General features: G+C 49.4%; 1 protein-coding gene across 1 annotated transcript in view; it reads right to left on the reverse strand.

The window, feature by feature from the left end:
* LOC146810629 (cationic amino acid transporter 2-like) overlaps window positions 1–21,159 on the reverse strand; it is a 160,855-nt gene extending 139,696 nt beyond the window's left edge. The window contains exon 1 of the mRNA XM_085617682.1: window positions 20,800–21,159. Coding sequence (XP_085473808.1) covers window positions 20,800–20,946 — 147 coding nt within the window. The 5' untranslated portion in view covers window positions 20,947–21,159. The remainder of the gene's footprint in view (window positions 1–20,799) is intronic.
* Window positions 21,160–22,142: the final 983 nt, after the last annotated feature.

Genomic DNA, 22,142 nt, shown 5'->3' on the forward strand with positions numbered 1-22,142 from the left:
ACTGTAGAAGGGAACGTGGTCTTCCTTAATTACTTCAAGGAATACATCCAGTTCTATGTGAAACTGAATATTGAGCACTATAAACACAAAGGCTCTCATCAGAGCCACCCTATTCCAACATTATGTGATTTTTTCAAGGTATAAATCCCCTTTTTTAGGGATACTGACATCTGAGAGAGTTTGGTGGAGCACCCAAACGGCTGCCCTCACCTGCATCATAGTGTATGTATATTAGACTGTGCAAACACAGAAGCCTGAAACCTCTTGATTGAGAAAGATTATCCCCACCCCAACTTTTTGTTTCAATCTTGCAATACTCTTGCGAGATTGTAACGTTTTTTGGACAGCAATTTTGACTTTTCTCTATTTCAGTACTTATACCTTACAGTCCCCATTAGTAGGGTGTGTGTAGAATCTGACCTCTCCAATGAGAGCTTTTCACAGTATGACAACAGTGCATAGGGTGTGAGTGGAGATTGGGTTCTCACTCACACTTCTCCCAAACCCAACAACTGTGTATAGTAGAGTATATGTAGGGACTGGCCTATCCTTTCCATGATTTATTGGTTGCTTCCTCTAGAACTGGGGGGTAGCAACACAGGAATGACCAAAAGTCCTGTGTGTGACTGGCCCCCTCCAAACCAACATTGCTTTGTCAAAGGTCCTGCCCTGCTTCCAACTACTGATGCTTAGGCTCCCCGACCTGCACAAGTGCCCTGGATCGGCTCCGCAGATAAATGCTGGGGATTTCACGCTTCCGGGATTGAGAGCCGCCTCATTTTGACACGCCATCTTTTAACCTTCCCGCACACCCTATTATTAAAGATTTCTTTAGGAGTGGGTGATTAATTTTATTTTTAATAGTACAATATTCTAAGTGCTTCCTGAAACACTGTTGAGCCCACCCCGACCTTTAGGAGTTGGGGTGAGCCCTATGATGAAGCATGTCACTATTAGAGTGAGTGAGGGCTATTAAAAGAAAAATTTATTTTTTCCCTTCCCACCCATAAACAACGGGTTGGTCATACTCATAATTCTCTCAAGAAGCTTCTTGAGAGTATTACCATCACACACCTAGGAACAACAACCCCCCCTACTTTTGGTCGTTCCTGTGTTGCTACCTCCTAGTTCTAGAGGAAGCAACCAATAAATCATAGAAAGGATATTCTTTTGGTTAAAAGTGTATAGAATAGGGAGGTTATATCCTTTCTATCCCCTTGACTGAGGACCTCTCTACCTGCCTGAGACCTTCCGGCCTTGGGAGTTGTGTTTCAGGGACTGGCCTCTCCACTGGCATCAAGGTGGCCAATGTGTAGAGTAGGGTGTAACGAGATACGGCCTCTCCAATCATATCTTTCCCCAGGCTAAGTAGTATGCATAGTAGGGTGTAGAAATTACCTACCTCACATGTAAGACCTCTGTATTGCATAGATATATTAAAGGCACTGGCCTCTCCACTGTGAACCTTCCCCAAGGCAATAACCGTCTATATTTGGGTGTGGGAATGGATTTTCCTGTCCAATGACACCTCTCCCGAGAACAACACACATAGAGGTGCCGATTAGGATCCTGTAAAAATTTTCCCCGTACGACTCGCATCCGGTCTTTTTACCGTACGAATCGTACAAGTGCCATACAAACTGCCAAGTACGATTCGCATGGGAAAAACTCCATACGAGTCGCATTGGGAATAATTCCCCACATGTCCTCGGGTCGGAAAATGTGTCCGACACGTCCCCGGACGATTTACCGTACAAACGTGAAAAGTGAAGTCCGACCGCGCAAGTACGATCCATCCCGTGCGTCCGATGTCACAACCGTATGGAAAAAACACCGTCCGCACCGAACTCCCATTGCAACCATGGAGACATGTGCCCACATATGCGCCTAACCACCCCCCCAGCCCCCGTATGTACGCGCCTAACCACCGCCCCAGCCCCTGTATGTACGCGCCGAACCACCCCCCCAGCCCCCGTATGTACGTGTCGTACCCCCCGTGTATGTACACCTGTGTATGTGTCGTACCCCCCGTGTATGTACACCCGTGTACATTTGAGTCGTACCCCCCGTGTATGTACACCCGTGTATGTTCGAGTCGTACCCCCCCGTGTATGTACACCCGTGTACGTTCGAGTCGTACCCCCTGTGTATGTACACCCGTGTACGTGTCGTACCCCCGTGTATGTACACCCGTGTACGTGTCGTACCCCGTGTATGTACACCCGTGTATGTGTCGTACCCCCCGTGTATGTACACCCGTGTACGTGTCATACCCCCCCGTGTATGTACACCCGTGTACGTGTCGTACCCCCCTGTGTATGTACACCCGTGCTGGGGGTACGCACCGTACATACACGGGTGGGGGTACGACTCGAACGTACACGGGTGTACATACACGGGGGGTACGACACGTACACGGGTGTACATACACGGGGGGTACGACACGTACACGGGTGTACATACACGGGGGGATATGACACGTACACGGGTGTACATACACGGGGGGTACGACACGTACACGGGTGTACATACACGGGGGGTACGACACGTACACGGGTGTACATACACGGGGGGTTCGGCGCGTACTCACGGGGGCCGGGGGGGGTACGGCGCGTACCGGGCCCCCTAATCTGGTCGTTTCACGGCGTACTTCGCTTTTCCGGCACTTTTTGGGTGCCGTGAAAATATTGCCGTCCGGACTGCTGTTGGTTCGAATCGTACTTCCTGGGTCGTGGAACGCTGCCTGAAAGCGTCCCGACGTCACGTCGGAGCATTCCCGGATCACATTCGTATGTATATTTTCGTCGGTCGGTGTTTTTTACGATTCGTACGGAAAAATGGTGTTTCCGTGCGAATCGTACTTCCATGTCTGTAAAGTTTTACAACCGAGTACGAGTCGGACGGAGAAAACGCTCCGACCGACGGTTCATGCCTGGTTTTTCCAGGATCGTAATCGGCACCAGAGTGTGTAGAAAAACATTGTCCTCTCCACTAACACCGATCTCCAGGACAACATGGATGTGCAGTATGGTGTGGGCAACTAGTGAGGTGGTAATGGAGAAGTCATATATTTGTATACCCTGATATACTGACTTGTCATGCAACAGTGAGGTTTCAGCAGAGAGATCAGTTCTTGTCCACACTGTCAGAGACCTATCATACAAAATAGAGCTCTTGTCACAGAGACTAGTGCATCTTCATACTCTGCAACACACTGCTATCAGCTGTTGCAGATGATGTGATAGTGGAGAGGTAAGTTCTTTTTGACAAGTTACTATATGTGCTTGTGGCTCTGGAGAGAAGTTTCAGCGGAGAGGTCTATCTGTGTCTACACCCTGCTACACCTGCCTTTCCTCATAGGGAGATGTTTAAGGGAGAGCTGAGTGTGTTCTCACATTCAAATATACACAACTGTCATCCAAAAGACAGTTCTCAGCAGAGAAGCTAATCCATTTTATACCCTATTATGGACATTCATAACCAGAAAGGTATGAACAGAGCGCAGTGTCTTCCCACAGCCTTCTTTGCACATGTGTTAGTCTGCGGAGATGCCTGACTTGATGGGACAGTGTATTCTCAGTATAGTGCTCATTTCCTCTCCACACCTTGTTCATCTGTCATCTTGGGGAGAGCTGTGATCAGTGAGGTAAGCCCCTTTTCACACCCTAATTTGACACCCATCATCCAAAAGACTGGTCACAGAAGCGAGACCAGTGTCTCTCTAGATTCTAATATGCAGACTTATTATGCAAGAGAGATGTGTCAGCAAAAATGGGAAGCTCGCCCCCACAGCCTACTATGTATACCTGCCAGTATGGGAAGACTTATGACCAGAGAGGTACATTTTTCTCAAACACTACTACAGACACCTCTCACCCTGGGGAGATGTATTGGTGGACCGGCCACTCCCTTTACAGACAGTACTGTGTATCCCTGTTGCCGTGGAGAGAGGTGCCATGCTCCACAGCTCAATACCACGGTATGAAAACACACCCTACAGCAACTTAAAAAATTGATTCTGAAAATTGAAGTTATCAATATGATTTCCCTACTACCTTACACTACCCTGCTCTCCATGCATGCCCATCTAAGGTCGACTCATGTAGGTGTCTGCTGCAACAATAATTTCTTCACGCCTAAAAGCAGCCCCAGTTTACTAATCATCGTGCTCTGATATTCTTGGAGGGTTTTGAATGTGTTTACACCATATGTCTTATAAATACACTGTCGCAAAACCCAACCCTTTTGTAAGAGAGGAAATGTATTTCTAAATACCTTGATTTGTTTCTCTAGCTGTTGTCCTGTAGGCAGGGAGTATGTACGGACAGGTTCCAGTAGAGGAGGCCTCTACCTGAATCACCATAAGATTCCTGTCAGGGAAGTTCTGCTTCTTCCTGGCTGCTCTGCTGCCGGAGTTCCGCAGATGTAGCAGGTGCCCTTAAGCACTATGGTGAGTCTCACAGCACTTCCTTCTGTTTCAGGGCATGCTGGATTTGTGACAGACATAAAAGCCTATCCAACACTAGAGCTTTTAAAACATATGTTTCCATTTCAGTATCATCGGATAATAATATTTAGAGGGCCAAGTGAGGAAATATTGCCATCTGGGCTACCCGAGAATTGGGCATGTATACATGCCTGTGGAGTGCCCGGAGCTCTGGCCTGTAGACCGGATCCAGCAGGAGAATTGAAAGAAGCAAGCCAGCAGCCAAGAAGTACTCACTCTTTCCTGTGTACCCTTCTAACTAGAGCCATACTGTTCTCCCAGGTATACCTACGCCTCCTGTCTAATATTTATTGGCAAATGTACAAAACACACTTGGCATAAATTAATTCCATTTCTTCCATTTTGGATACTCTCCATTTTCTAAGCCGTACTATCTAGGAAGTGCTAACAGCCCATGCGGCATTCCAAGTATACCCCAATACCCTATACAGGGTCACCAGTTTCTCTTCCATATTTAATAGCATTCTGGCATATTCACTCATGCTTCATTTCTAGAGCATCTATGATCTTCTAGTCAGTGTCCTTACAACATGCTGCTCCGCATAGAATTCTAGTTTGAAGTAAGTGATTTTGCAAAATCCTTATACATTGGACATAAATGATTGAACAAAATTAACATACAGTAATGTCTAACTGTATTTCGCCTTCTGTTGTGCTTATCTTTACACCAACACTTCCTCCTCATAAAGCTTACCCCTCCGGCTCTTGTTACTTTTGAGTCCCGATGATGATTCTAATATCTTGAATAGGATCGAAACACCATCGACTACCGCTTTTTAATGCATTTAATTGTGCAGTGTGGGCCATTTTTCTGATTTGTGATGTAGTTATATTGTATATCACACGTTTGTATCACACACTGCTTGAGCAACGAGCACATTTGATCACCTCACTGCATTTTTCATGATCGATGGTTAATGTTTATTGATTAATATGACATCATTAAATGCAGACAATTTTATTGAGAATTTATGGCTTTCTAATTCCTATTAAGGACCATTGTTTTTGTTATATATTTAAGGGATACCTGACAGAGTATCGGCAACACTAATATCGACCTACAGAAATATCGGGACATAAATAACGTTGTCAAAAATATAGACCTCCTATCTTCATAATGGTAAGTACAAAAATATCGGAAAAAATATTGTTGTTAAAAATATCCAAGTACAAAATATTGTTTTTTTATATGTATAAAAATAATGTAAAATAATACATATTACTTAAAAATATATTTAGATTTATTTGTAAATTTTAACAATTATAAGTGATAAATGTAAGGGGCGTGGCTTGGATGCCGAAGGGAATGGCGGCGTGAGCTCTGAGCTCCGCTCCCGATCCCCGCAATAATCCTGAAGACAGCACGGAATCCAGCGCTCACCGGGCCCCTGTAGCAGCGCTAAGTGCGGGGCGGGTGGCAGTGACCTGCGGGACGCCATCTGGTGCCGATCCGGAGGAGATCGACCGGGGCTGGAAAGTGCCGACCTGGCGAGCGACGGAGCCCAAAGTGGCGGCCGCGAATCCGGACCTGTGCAGTTAGCGGCGGACGGGATCGCGACGACCCGGTAGGGCCGGAGGCGGCGCGAGGAGGACCCACCCGGGCTGGCCCTGACTGCGGGAGGTAGCTTGGGGCTGCGACCCTGGGCCCCGCTGGCGAGCGCTGAGCGGGCGGCGGATCGGCCGTCTCGGGGAGAGGGGCGAGGATTGCCCCGGCGAACGCCCTGAGGGCTGTGGCCTACCGGTGTGGCGGATCGAGGAAGAGGAGGCTGCCCCCAAGAGAGCGAGGATTGGCGGACCCCGTCTGTGGCCCCGGGGACGGATTGCCAGCCTGGACGGCCCGCGCCGAAACGGCGGGCCCGCGCTCCAAGCAGCGGAGGCGCCGATGGAGCTGGCGAGAGGGGCTGGCGACTGAGTGGCAGAAGGGGCGGCCGGGGCCTATGAAGGCGCGCCGGGGGTGAGAGACCGGGGGCCTCCAACGCCGAGCTCCCTTGCGCTGGGGGGGATCCTGAGGCCCCGAGGAGAGCGCTCCCAGCTGGCAGCTTGAGGAGAGACGCGCCCTGGAAGGCACTGACACTGCTGCGGCCCCTGAACCGGCGCGAAAGCGGCGGAGGACGGCGGCGAGGGGGGGGGCGCCGGATTGCGCCTCCTGTGAGTGGCGGGGCCCCCAGCGACTGCGGAGGAGGTCAGCCGAACGGCGCCGAGCGCCCTAGTGGTGGAGTACTGTGCCCCGCGGCCGTGAGGAGCCAGCGGGCTGCGACGGGGACAGCGGCCACACGGAGCGTAGGAGGAGACGCTTACCGGAGAGCAGGCCCTGAAGGGAGAGAGGGGCTGGGCTGCGCTGGCCCACGTGCTTGAGTGGTACCCTGCATGAGGACGCTGGCAGACGGCGCGGCGGCGGTGCCCCTGGAACGAGAACGAGCCTGGAAGAGGGCGGCGAGCGCCCGCGGGCCCCCCGGAACGCCTAGAGGGAGTCCTACCTGGAGAAGGCACCGCACTGAGAGAGAACCGCGATTGGCGGAAGACCCTGCGTCATGGGTAAGCCCAAGATTAAAGGCGGAGACGCGGTACCTGAATCGGAGGCGAGAGATGGGGCCACCCAGAGCCCTGCGGACCTACAGCAGATGCGCGATTGCATTCTAGAGGCCATAGCGGCCACAAAAGATGCATTGCAACAGGACATAGCTCAAGTGGCGTCCGGCTTGGGGATCCTGCGAGCTGACCACGGCAAGCTGAGGGACAGGGTCACGGCCGTGGAAGACACTCTACAGGAGCTGGTGCCGGCGCACAAATCTATGGAGGGGAGGCTGGTACAGGCGATAGACCGCAGACAAGTCCTGGAGCGGCGGGCGGGGAAAGCGGAAAACCGCAGCAGGCGTAACAACGTTCGCCTGGTGGGCTTGCCAGAGAAAACGGAAGGGGATGACATGGTGCAATACCTGGACGCCTGGCTGCGAACAGAGGTGGCTCCGGACGGACTCTCGCCCTTCTTCACGCTGGAGCGGGCGCACCGTGTGCCGGCAAGACCCCCCAGACCAGGCCAACCACCGCGCCCAGTGGTGATGAAGCTGCTGCATTATAAAGACAGGGACTGGCTGCTGCAGCGGGCACGGGATGTGGGACCATTCCGAGTGGCTAACAGCAACGTTACACTATTCCCGGATTACACCTTTGAGACTCAGAAACTGCGCGCCTCCTTTTTGCCGCTCAAGCGAGAGCTGCGAGCTGAGGGAATCCAGTACTCGCTCCTTTTCCCGGCCAAATTGCGAGTGGTGGTCGACAATAAGACGGTGTTTTTCCCCGCAGCGGAGGACGCCTGGGCGTGGTGGGAAGAGTACAAGGCGAGGACGGACGGTGCGAAATCCCGAGCGGCGGAGGAGCAACGGTTACAACCCGTGCGGAAATTGCGGAGGCTCCGGCAGAGGAAGCGGAGAGATGGACGGCCCACGGTCTCGCAAACTGAGGAAGAGAGGAAGGCGGCCCTGCAGGTGGTGGTGGACTTGTCGGGAGCGGGAGCGACCCAGTCGACCCGCGGGTCGGGCTCGGAAAGCCGTGTTACAAGCTCGGACACTGACCAATCGGAACTTACTGGGGCCAGGGGCCCGGTGGTGACTCCGCAGACCTCGGGAGAAATAGTGGAAGGCTGAAGGAGAGGCCCTCCCGCACGGCTGGAGTGAAGGGGTCGGAGGGCCCGGCTGCTCCTGAGGAGGAATCAGGCTGCCGAAATGTCTGGATTTTCGTGAGTGACACTGGGGGGATTGGGGGCGGGGGGACGGGATTGTGGTTGCCGCCCTTGGTGCCGGGTCGCACCCTAGAGGCCCTTAAGGCTGCCGCAGTGTTGACTGCGGCTTCGGTGGGTGGTCGAGTGAGGTTGCTCTTCCTTACAGTTTGGATGGGAGCTGCTTTTTCGAAGTTAGGTCCTGTTCTGGGGGGGGTGGGGCCGAGAGTAGTTGGGGGGACTCGAGGCGGGGGAGTTGGTGGGGGGGTACGGGGTTCTTTCAGGGGAGGGAGGGATAGTGCTACGGACTGCGGCTGGACTTGGAGGGGCATGGCACCCTGGCTTTGGACATGGGACTATGGTTAATACTGGGATGGTGAAATGTGTGACATGGAATGTACGGGGGCTGCACACAATGGCACGGAGACATAAGATTCACGCTTACTTGCTGCGCAGGGGTGTTCAGATTGCGTTATTGCAGGAGACGCACTTAACAAAGCAAGAGGGCGTGGCGCTGCAGCGTAGGTGGCGAGGACAGTTATTTAACACCACGTACTCCGCTTTTGCGAGGGGCACTCTGATTTGGATCCGAGCGGGGACCCCCTTCCAGGTAACTAGGCACACGATAGACCCTGAGGGCAGATATGTGGCGGTTGAGGGTAAACTTAGGGGCCGAGACATAGTGCTATGTAGCGTATATGTACCTAATACGGATCAGGGGCCGTACTTTGCGAGACTTTCTGGAGTGCTGGCCAGCTACCTAACGGGTCCTATCCTACTGGGGGGAGACTTTAATTCAATAGCGGACCCCGTGCTGGATAGATCCCACCCGCCTCTAGAGACATCCCCGGTACACCGGCTAGCGAAGGGCAGGCTTGAATGGCAGGGGAGGTGGGGCCTGGAGGATGCTTGGAGGGCGCAGCACCCAACACTGAGGGACTACTCCTATTATTCGTCACTGCATGACCTCCATGTTAGGCTGGACACCTTTTTGGGATCCCCGACTGTACTACAATCAGTCGCGCACACCGAGTATTTAAACCGAACACTCTCCGATCATAACCCCTTGCTGCTGACGTTGGACTGGATGACCGAGATTTCGAGGGTCCCAACATGGCAGCTAAGGCCTGAAACACTAGACGACCCGCCTTACCGGGCGGCACTTGGTGACAGGATTACCCACTACTTTAATGAGAACACTGGGTCCACGGCGCTTAGAGCAATGGAGTGGGACGCTTTCAAAGTTGCTGTTAGAGGGCATTGCATAGGGAAATATGCCGGGGTAAGGCGAACTCTGTTGGAAGACTTGGACAAGGCGTAGGGGACGTTGAGGGCAGCGGAGATGGCGCGGCCTGGCCACCCCGAGCTCCAAGAGGCGGTGAGTGAGGCGAGGGAGGCGGTGGCGGTCGAAGTGGAGAGGCTCCGCAGCTTCGACTATAAGAACTACGTGGTGAGGGCGCACGCGGAGGGGGACAGGGCGGGAACGCTGCTGGCTTGGTTGGCCAACCCCAACAAACGTAGTCAACCGATCGTGGCCTTAGACAGGGAGGGAGGCGGAGTGGTCACGGCCCAGATGGATATATTGGAGAGGTTCGGCTCGTACTACGAGACACTCGACAAAAGCGCGCCGGAGGGACGGGAGGAGGACATCGACGACTTTCTAGAAGGATTACAACTGCCGCGCCTTAACCGGGAAGACGCAGAGGCCCTAGGCGGAGATATTGACCTCGCGGAAATCAGAGGGGCAGTGAACCGGATGGCCCGAAATAAAACCCCGGGCCTCAACGGCCTGCCAATAGAATTTTATGATAGATACTTGGACAAGTTGGCCCCGCGGCTTCAGGAGGTTTATAAGGAGGCCAAGACGAGGGGTAGGCTGCCCCAATCTTTGTGTGAGGCCCTGATGATCCCACTACTGAAGCCGGGGAGGGAAGGACAGGACCCCGCTTCTTATAGGCCATTGTTGATGTTGACGACGGACTATAAAATACTGAGCACCATACTGGCGGCTAGGTTGTTGAGGCACATGCCGAGACAGATACACAGGGACCAGTCGGGGTTCATCCCCGCGCGGAGCACCACGGCTAACATCCGACGACTTGTTCGCCTGATGGGGGATCCGCAGGTGAACGCTCGAACACCACTCGTCTTATCCGTAGATATAGAGAAGGCTTTCAATAGCCTAGAGTGGGGATATCTGTACAAAGCCATGCGGCGTTTCGGCCTTGGAGAGGGGTACATCGGTTGGACGAAGGACCTATACGCCTCGGCGGTGGCAAGGGTGCGGGTGGGACCCCTGGTATCGCGCCAGTACTGCGTGGGCCGGGGCACCAGGCAGGGATGCTCGCTCTCCCCACTCTTGTTTGCACTAGCAGTGGAGCCCCTCGCGGCGGAGGCCAGAACAGGCCGCTACTACAGGGGGTTGGATTATAGAGGGGCCCCGCAACTTATCTCCTTATATGCAGATGATCTGCTCCTGTTCCTGGAGAATGCGGCGGAGGCACTGGACGGAGCGGAGCGGCTCCTTGCACGATTTGGCAGGCTTTCTGGGCTGCGGATGAACTGGTCCAAGACCTGCTTGTACCCGTTCCGGCCACTGCTCAATTGGGAGCCTGACTGCCTTCAATACCTCGGAGTACACATATACCACACTGCCGCGGATATGCTGGATGGCATCGTGGGGCGGTGTATCCGGGCACTGAAGGGCAACATGTCCTTCTGGTCCACCCTCCCGCTCTCGGTAACGGGGCGTGTCTCGCTGCTGAAAATGATTGCATTACCGCGGCTTCTGTATTATTTTCGCACGCTCCCAGTGTGGATACCGGGCTCTGTTTTCCGACAGTTGCGATCGTTGGTAGTCTCTTTCTTGTGGGGCACGGGACGGCGCAGAGTTGCGATGGCGACCCTGACCCGGCCAAAAGACGAAGGAGGCCTGGCGGTGCCTGATTTTGAACTGTATTACCTGGCAGCGCAGTTGCAGATTTTTACGCAGGAAGTAGCGCGAGTATACCGGGGGCCAGAGCAGGACAGGGAGGAGGGTACCCCTCGACATGTACTGGCGTATATTACGCTGCAGCAGAGGCTGGTTATCAGAGACTTATCTCTGGAGGAGCAGACGTTCCGGTAATGCTGGAATCGATCGCAACGTCGGGCCGGGGTGCGCGACCGTATGCGCCGGAGATCCCACTGGGAATGGTAACGGCGCTCCCGCATGGCGGAGACTGGTCGGGATTGCAGATGTGGGAGATGTGGGAGGAGGCGGGCCTCCAAATGTTGGGTGACTTATACGAAGAGGGAGCGCTGGTCCCTTACCAAACGCTGCAAGAGCGCTTCGACCTTCCGAGGGGAGACTACCTGATGCATGCGGCGGTGACAAGTGCGATGCAGGCGCATTGGGGAGCGGGGCTCATGGAACCCACTACATCCGCAGCCTGCCAGTACACCATGATGTCTGCTGGCACTTATAAGGGGGTGACTTGCCTGTACTCCAGAATGTTGCGTGAGACTCTGCGGCCGCTGGCGGCACTAAAGGCGAAATGGGAGCTGGAAGTGCAGACTGAGATCCCTGACGCTACGTGGGCGGGGCTAGTGCGGCGAGCTCGGAAAAGTACCAGAAACGCGCGCTTTCAGCTGATACATGTTTATATCCTCCACAGGGCCTACCTTACACCGAGTAACCTTGGGAAGTATTTCGGGGTGGCAGATGCGGCGTGCCCTAGGTGTGGAACGGTGGGAGCAGAGCTGGGGCATATGCTGTGGGACTGCCCTCACCTGCGAGACTACTGGAGGGCGGTAGGCGAAATGCTGACCGAGGTGACGGACAGGGACTTACAATACACCAAGGCGGTTTGTGTCCTACACTGGTTTCCTCACACACCCAAAAACAAGAATACAAGTAGATTTATCGACATGGGCCTCCTATTAGCTAAAAGGGAGGTGACGAGACTCTGGAAGTCAAAAGCGGGCCCCACACACGGGAGGTGGGCCAAGGAGCTACAGAAATGGGCGGCGAGTGAAAGCACGCTTCGATACCAACTAGCGACTCGCAAGGCTGATGACAGGGCGCTGGAGGCGGCCACGGCATGGGAGGGATTGGTGCAGGCCCTGCGCAATAGTGTGATGGAGGAGGACGGGACGCCGTCCGAGCCCGAGGGGGTCCCCCGGAGCATTCCACCCACACAAACACAGCGAATAGTTATGTACTTCTGAATTGTACCCCAGACTAAATGCGAGGACCGGGAACAGTCGCAGTCGCGGGCATGGGCACGGGCGGCGGGGAGGGAGGGAGGGGGACGGGGAATGGGATGGGGGAGGGGCAGTGTGGGGGCGGGGGACGGGGAGGAGGAAAACTCTAAAGCGGAACGTAGTCACCCTACCGTGTTAGCGGCAAAAGTAAAGTTCAAAATATAGTTCAGTATAATGATACCCTGAACATCGCTGCCCGGCCTCCGGGATGTGGGCTCATGAGCTGTGTACGGCTGTCTAAATGGCCACGGGACATATGGCATTGTTGAAAGCGACGCAGGCAAAGTAAGAATGTATGCTGCTGCTATTATTGTTCTGCAATAAAAACGGTTTTACAAAAAAAAAAAAAAAATAAGTGATAAATGTAATTTAAAAAGAAATTAAACATACATATAGAAAATGTAATATGTATATATTTACTTACAAATAATTAATAAATAATACTTTTAATTAATTATACACTATTAGAAATATATTAAAAAATAAAGATAAATATATGCAAACATACACCTGTAACATAAAAAGAAAAAATTATAATATAATTTGAAAAATTAAAATATATAATATTCTTTAACCCTACATTGTACGCTACATTTAGTGCAACAGTAGGGAAAGTGTTGGATAGCGGAGGGTAAAAAATTACTATTCCCACTCCAGCGAGTGTAACAGTAAGGAAAGTGTTGGATTGCGTAGGGGTATAAATTACTATTCCCACTCCTGAGAATGCAACAGTAGGGAAAGTGTTGGATAGCGGAGGGAAATAATTTACTGTTCCGACTCCAGCAAGTGCAGCAGTAGGGAAAGTGTTGAATAGCGGAGTGGTAAAAATTACTATTCCCACTCCAGCGAGTGCAACAGTAGGGAAAATGTTGGATAGCGGAGGGGAATAATTGATTATTCCCACTCCAATTAATATTCCCACTCCAGCGAGTGCAAAAGTAGGGAAAGTGTTGGAAAGCGGATGTGTAATAATTATTATTCCCACTCCAGCAAGTGTAATAGTAGGGAAAGTGTTGGATAGAGTAGGGGTAAAATTACTATTCCCACTCCTGAGAATGCAACAGTAGGTAAAGTGTTGGATAGTGGAGGGGAATAATTTACTAATCCCACTTCAGGGAGTGCAACAGTAGGGAAAGGGTTGGAGAGCGGAGGGATACAAATTACAATTCCCAGCCCAATGAGTGCAACAGTGGGGAGAGTGTTGGATAACGGAGGGTATTCATTTACTATTTCCCCTCCAATGAGTGCAACAGTAGGGAAAGTGTTGGATAGGGGAGGGGAGAAAATCACTATTCCCTCTCCTGCAAATGCAACAGTAGGGAAAGTGTTGGATAGCAGAGGGGTAAATATTACGATTCCCACTACAGCAAGTGCAATAGAAGGGAAAGTGTTGGATAGCGTAGGGATATAAATTACTATTTCCACTCCTGCGAATGCAACAGTAGGGAAAGTGTTGGATAGCGGAGGGGTAAAAATTACTATTCCCACAGACAAAATTCAAATTTAAAAACAAACAGAATATCAACTACAATACAAAATATAATTTAAAAAAACAAAAACAAAACATATAAAAAAAATAAACTAAACATAGAACAATATTTTAATGTAGCAAGTCTAAAATTGACATAAAAATATACATTTTTTAGTTTAACAAAAACATTACAAATACATATTTTGTAATAGAAATTAATTTTAATCCCAATAATAAAAATTACATAAATGTAACATTTATTTCCCTACCCTATAACACCATACAATTTACAACACGCATCTAAATTAAACCAAAAAGTGTACCTCCATAATTAACACAATTAATTATCAATTAAACAAATATTAATGATAAAAAAACACCTTTAAGAAAGGGGAAATGAATATGCTAACCAAACCTTACAACTATTGAACCTAAATCCCCACACACAATAAAAACTAAACAATTACCAAAAATATTTATCAATTAATAAATTATTATTAATGATCAAATAATGATTAATTATTTTAAACTAAATTATGTTCTACCCTCTACCCCAATAAACTCCAAAACACACACCTAAAATTATTTACACAATTTCCATAACTAATTTTACATTAATAAATTAATATCAATTAACAACAAATCGTTAATTAATTTTTTAAAAATTACTTCCCAAGATTTACCACTATAAACCTCACAACTCACAAATCAAAATATTACACAATTGGCATATTTAAATTTTAATTAATTAATTAGAATTAATGAACAAATAATTAATTAATTATAAATAAATTACCTACCACAATATTCCACTATAAATGTCACCACCAGTTTCGTAAAATATGACACAATTAACATAATTAAGTAACAATTAACAGGCAAAATATAAATAATTATTAATAAATTAGTTCACAAAATTAACACTATAAAATAAAATTCATTGAATATTATATTACAATATTAATAAATGTATTAAAATTAAATTACTTCCCACCCTACTCACCTATCAATCCACAACTCGTTCCTAAAAAAAATCCACAATTAACATAATTACCAATTAATTAATAATAATTAACAACCAATTATTAAATAATTAATAATTAATTATTTTCCACAAATAACAATATAAAGTATAAAATAAATAAATATTAATTAATTAAAAATGTTAATAAATTAATTATAATTAAATTACTTCCCACCCTACTCCCCTATTAACCCACAACCCGCTCCTAAAAAATGACACAATTAACATAATTACCAAATAATTAGTAATAATTAACAACAAATTAATACATTATTGATAATAAATTAATTCCCACAATTAACAAAATAAAATAAATAAATATGAATTAATAAAAAATATTAATAAATGTATTATAATTAAATTACTTCCCACCCTGTACCCCTATAAACTCACAACCGGCTACGGAACTAAAACGCTAAATTTAATGAAAATAAAATTAATAACTTCTAAAAATGTAACACATATATTAAAAAACAAATGCAATACTTAGACAAAAAAATAGAGTACATACATTTAAAATACATACTAAAATACATAACACTAATTAAAAGAACGATATTTTTTGCAACTATGGGGCCGATTCCGATCCTGGAAAAATGTTCCCCGTACGAATCGTATCCGGATTTTTTTCCGTCCGAATCGTACAAGTACCGTACAAACTGGCAAGTACGATTCGCATGGGAAAAAATACATACGAATCGCATTGGGAAAATTCCCCCACACGTCCTCGGGTCGTAAAAAGTGTCCGACACGTCCCCGGACGATTTTACGTACAAATCGGAAAACTGAAGTCCGAGCGCGCAAGTACGATCCATCCCGTCCGTCCGATTGTACAACCGTATGGAAAAAACACCGCACGGAGCGAACTTCAATAGCAACCATGGAGACATGTGCCTGCATACGCGCCGTCCCCCCCAGCCCCCCGTATGTACGCGCCATCCCCCCAGCCCCCCCGCGGATGTATGCGCCGTTCCCCCAGCCCCCCCGCGGATGTACGCGCCGTCCCCCCAGCCCCCCCGCGGCTGTACGCACCGCCCCCCCAGCCCCCCCCGCGGATGTACGCGCCATCCCCCCAGCCCCCCCCCCCCGCGGATGTACGCGCCGTCCCCCCAGACCCCACGCGGATGTACACGCCGTCCCCCCACCCCACCCCGTGTGTACGGTGCGTACCCCCACCCCCGTATGTATGGTGCGTACCCCCACCCCCGTATGTGCGGTGCGTACCCTCACCCCCGTATGTACGGTGCGTACCCTCACCCCCGTATGTACGGTGCGTACCCCCACCCCCGTATGTACAGTGCGTACCCTCACCCCCGTATGTACGGTGCGTACCCCCACCCCCGTATGTACGGTGCGTACCCTCACCCCCGTATGTACGGTGCATACCCTCACCCCCGTATGTACGGTGCGTACCCCCACCCCCGTATGTACAGTGCGTACCCTCACCCCCGTATGTACGGTGCGTACCCCCACCCCCGTATGTACGGTGCGTACCCCCACCCCCGTATGTACGGTGCGTACCCCCAGCGCTACGCGCTGGGCGCACGCACCGTACATACGGGGGTGGGGTGGGGGGACGGTGCGTACTTCCGCGGGGGGCTGGGGGGACGGCGTGTACATCCGTTGGGGGGCTGGGGGGATGGCGCGTACATCCGCGGGGGGGGCTGGGGGGACGGCACGTACATACGGGGGGCTGGGGGGGGGGTATGGCGCATACCGGTCCCCCAATTCCGCTCGCATCGCGGCGTACTTCGCTTTCCTGGCACTTTTTGGGTGCCGTAAAAATATTGCTGTCCGGACTGCTGTCAGTTCGAATCGTACTTCCTGGTTCGTGAAACGCAGCCTGAATGCGTCCCGACGTCACGTCGGCGCTGTTCCGGATCACATTGGTATGTATTTTTTCGTCGGTCGGTGTTTTTTTACGATTCGTACGGAAATGGTGTTTCCGTGCGAATCGTACTTGCATGTTTGTAATGTTTTTTTTCCGGGTACGAGTCGGACGGAGAAAACGCTCCGACCGACGGTTCGTACCCGGTTTTTCCAGGATCGGAATCGGCCCCTATATTTTTGCAAACGATATTAATGACTTCGATATTTTAGAAAACAATATTACTTATCTTAAACTTGATATTCTTGACCACAATATTCTTGCAGTCGATATTTATGTATCTCGATATTTTGCACTCGATATTAGTACAAGTCGACAATTCCAACTCTATATTCGGACTCTTTACCATATTTAAGTTCACTTCAGCACACTTGAAAACCAGGTATGCTGACCCATGTAATTCTTTTTTGACTACAGCATTAACACCCATTTGATAGCAGGTTACCACTAATGTTCTAATTTGTATAATCAATCTAAGAAGCATACCTATACCTTGCCTCTTGTGTCAACCACTCTTCGTGGCATTTGATGTAACCAGACACTTTCAATTCAGTTCATGCAGAGTCTGTTAATTAGATTCAGCACTTCTTGGAAAAAAAATCATAATAATGATAAAAAGACAATCATAAATGAGTACAAATACAAGATACTACATGAAATTAGTATGAAGTTCCTCAGTGGGTCACAGAACACAGTAAGAGAGTTTGGTGCCAATTACGATCCGGTAAAAAAAATTCCCGTACGACTCGTATCCGGTCTTTTTACCGTACGAATCGTACAAGTGCCGTACAAACTCGCAATCACGATTCGCATGGTAAAAAGCCCATACGAGTCGCATTGGGAATAATTCCCCACACGTCCTCGGGTCAGAAAAAGTGTCCGACACATCCTCGGACGATTTACCGTACAAACGTGAAAAGCGAAGTCCGACCGGGGAATCACGATCCGTCCCGGGCGTCCGAATGTACAACCGTATGGTTAAAAGACCGTCCGCACCGAACTCCTATAACAACCATGGAGACGTCCAAACAGGTGCCCGGTACGTGCCGTACCCCCCCCCAGCCCACGCATGTACGCCCCGTACCCCCCCCGCCCCCGCATGTACGCGTCGAACCCCCCCGTGTATGTACACCCGAGTACGCGTCGAACCCCCCCGTGTATGTACACCCGAGTACGTGTCGAACTGTACGTGTCGAACCCCCCGTGTATGTACACCCGAGTACGTTCGAGTCGTACCCCCACCCATGTATGTACGGTGCGTACCCCCAGCGCTGGGGGTACGCACCGTACATACATGGGTGGGGGTACGACTCGAACGTACTCGGTGTGCATACACGGGGGGGTTCGACACGTACTCGGGTGTACATACACGGGGGGTTCGACGCGTACTCGGGTGTACATACACGGGGGGTTCGACACGTACAGTTCGACACGTACTCGGGTGTACATACACGGGGGGTTTGACACGTACAGTTCGACACGTACTCGGGTGTACATACACGGGGGGTTCGACGCGTACATGCGGGGGCTGGGGGGGGTACGGCGCATACATGCGGGGGCTGGGGGGGGTACGGCACTTACCGGGCCACCTACTCTGGTCGTTTCGCGCCGTACTTCGCATTTCCGGCACTTTTTGGGTGCCGTAAAAAATATTGCCGTCCGGACTGCTGTCGGTTCGAATCGTACTTCCTGGGTCGTGAAACGCTGCCTGGAAGCGTCCGGACGTCACGTCGCAGCATTCCCGGATCACATTCGTATGCATATTTTCGTAGGTCGGTGTTTTTTACGATTCGTACGGAAATGGTGTTTCCGTGCGAATCGTAATTCCATGTTTGTAATGTTTTACAACCGGGTACGAGTCGGACGGAGAATACGCTCCGACCGACGGTTCGTACCCGGTTTTTACCGGATCGTAATCGGCACCTTTATGTGATATCACGTTGATAGGTTGTCCTCGAAGGAGGAGGGAATTCCTCCTTTCAGAACTAGGGCCCTCACACACCCAGCAAGCTAGGTGTCATGCTTCATCATATGGGCCTGCTCCTCGTCGGGTCGGCGCTGCAATACCCGATGGGCACCCATAAAGGGGCTATTTACCGGAGATCTTTTGTTCCTTGCCGTTTAGGTGCCATGGGTGTGAGGGGCCTAGTACGTGTAGATGGTGGATGTGCAAGATAAAACAGGAACTCTCTTACTGTGTTTTGTGACCCACTGAGGAACTTCGTACTCATTTCTTGAAGTATATCAGGGCACTTACGTTGGACCTTTCCAAAAGCCCACTGCCCCTAATCGTTGATTGATTACAAATACAAGATGCCAAGAGGTAGGTGGAACAGCTTGGAACTAAAGCTCTACAGATAAAAATGTAGAGCATAACCCAACAATTAAGTTAAGGCCAGAATGAGGCATAAACTAATTTTTAGTCAAAGAAATCTTAATAACTGCTTAAGCATAAGTTTGGAAGTTCGCTAAACTTATTATTGGCTTACACAAAATAGGCTAATCAACCAGAACAAGGCATAGTGTGATTTTAGCAACAAGTAAAGCCTGATAGTCAATCAGCGCCACTGTCTTGATACTCTTGGGTGGAACAGCTCCTGGAGCGGGAAGAGGGCTAAGATGACAGTGGAACAAGCAGACAGGCAGAGCCCTAGCAACATCAATGATATCGTCATTATTAGTATTAATAACAACAACGATAATAATGATAATGATTATTATAATTATTATTATTATTATTATAATAATGATAATGTTTATTTTGGGGTATGCTCAATAAGACTTGCAAGGGAAATAACACTAGATAATTACACAGCACATTATACAAAACCTACAGATTAAAACAGTATTTGTATTTATAATTTGGTTTGCAAAATTAAAATATAGCAACAAGCGCTAACTAACAGTGCTTGTGCATAAACCATGCCAAGTATCTTGAAAGCGCCTAGACGATTAGTCCAGGCGTCTGGAATCTGAATGCATTCTGGGTATTATTACGTTATTATCATGCCAGACTAGTGATTTAATTAGAAACAATGTAGCCATTTACACGTGTGTGTCAAAGCTGGTCTGGTGGCTCGGTGGCCTAATGCACCCATTGCTGGGGCCTCTGTTCGACCTCATGGTCTAAGGTTCAAATATCGGCGGGCCCACTCAGCCTCTCATCCTTTCCGAGGTCGATAGAATGAGTACCATTGAGTTGGGTAACAATAAACATCTGTTATTCAGCGCCAAGACACCCCGTTGGGGGTGAATATGCGCTTTACAAATTCACGTGCTATGTGTATTTATTGACTCTTGTACAAACGCTGCACACCTCATGGCTCCTGCTGTTTCGTTTGCTCGATTCGCATCTTATTCTCTTCCAGCTCAGTTGTTCCTGGTTCTAATTGCACTACTGATAGCGGTAATAGCAACAACACCAGGGACAATGTGTTTTCATGCAACGCTACATACCGTACTTCTTTCTTTTTTAAGCACTGTACATGAGGGGTGGTAATAGTATTCAGGTCAGGGTTAGTCCAGCAAGTAAAGCAAGCTGAAGGTAAGTAAAATACAGGTGCATCTACCTTGAGGTCCGCTTCTCAGACAGCAGAGCTATCCTCGAAGAGACTCAGACTGACAGGTCCCACCGCAGCAGCTACTGAGAAGGCACTGACTATAGAGGCTGAAGGCACACACCTCAGATCCCTATCGCCAGCCAGATGTACAATTAAACCATGAACGCAGGTGCCAACACGGCCGCTCACCAAGTATTACTTTACAAGCACTGCTCGTGACTAGATGTCTCGGGGCACAGACTTTGGGTCACGGAGCTGGGCGTACCCGGCTTTGCCCTCGCCTGGCATGTATGCGCTAAGGAGGGCATCGTGTAGGCATCTGTTGATCTCCATTAAAAGAACCACTCCAAGTGGCGTGCGTCGACGCATGGCGCGAGGAAGGCACTCACCTCTTTTCTCGGGGCCCCGCGCGCGCCTCTCCCGAGGCAGCCGGAGACGGAATGGTAGAAAGTAGGAGCGGAGTGGCAGGGAAGAAGGAGAGCCCTGGGAGCCCCCATGGTGCCTGCGTTCTCAGGATCTGGATAATTCGCATGCATGTCGTGGCCTCTCCCCTCTTGCCCGCAACCCACCTATCTGCCCTCGGCTGGCCGGGCATTCACTCGGACAAGGACAATCTGTGTGCACGCATTTCTCTCACAGCTGCCTCCAAATGGCGCATTTTGAGAGCACAATACGAGCAAGGACAGTCCGGATATTCAAGGGTTTAATTAATCTTTGGATGTAGTTGCTTGTTGTCCTGCGAAGGCAAATATTTCACCCCTCACCGCCTTTCTCTGCATCCATTCTCTCTTCCACTTTTTCGTTCTACTCAGGCTACCCACTTTCCCTTTCTTTCCACTTCGCTCGCCCTCTCTGACTCTCTTTCTCTGGCCGCATCCCTCAACCTCATTTTTTATGCCTCCCTCACTCTCTATTACGACTAGTTTGCTCTCTCTCTCTCTCTCTCTCTCTTTATGCCTGAAAAACTCGCTTTTAATCTATTCTGTTCAGACTAAGGATGTTTTATTGACTCAATTCACAGATTCGCAAATATTGGCAAACGTTGAAAAACGTTTCATTTTGTTCATAGGAGTTCAGGTCAGGCACTCGTTTTGCACAGACTATTATTCACAGTTTCAGTTCATGACAGGTTTGTTTCTTTTCGCCTGATCGTGTTTGTTCTTACTTTGAAGCAGGGCTCCGATCGCGTTTGCCGACCTTTGGGTGTCTGACAGCATTTGTTGGTGTCTGAGCTTTAGTTAGTAGACTGCCCCTGCCATCTCTCATGGGCTCTAATCTTTTCCATTGGTCTTTCGAAATCTGAGAGCGTTTATTTATCTGCGTGTATCCATTAATCGCTGTGTCCCTGACAGTGGTCTCTGGTGCTTGGCTGTCTATTAGCCTCTTTGGGTTTTTGGGTGTCTGGCAGTACCCTCTTGTCTAAGTGTGCCCGATAACTCGAATTGCCAGTAGGTTAGAGCATATTTAAGGCGGCTGCATTTGATTGTGTCTGCTGTTCTTTGAGCGTCTAAAAGTGGCCATTGAATTTTGGTTTTGCAATAGTGTTCATCTGTTGTTTGATGTCATAGAGTCTCTTTTTATATGTATGTGTCTGATACTATACAACGTTCTCCCTGTTATTTACATTCTGTTCATGTTTTGGTGTATGTATTGACATTTGGGGTCTCTAATTGTTGGTTTTTAGCTTCTTAAAGGAACCATTAGCCTGTGGTTGTCTGTTGGTGTCTGTGAG

Source organism: Triturus cristatus, chromosome 7, assembly GCF_964204655.1.
Source record: "Triturus cristatus chromosome 7, aTriCri1.1, whole genome shotgun sequence".
Taxonomy (NCBI): domain Eukaryota; kingdom Metazoa; phylum Chordata; class Amphibia; order Caudata; family Salamandridae; genus Triturus; species Triturus cristatus.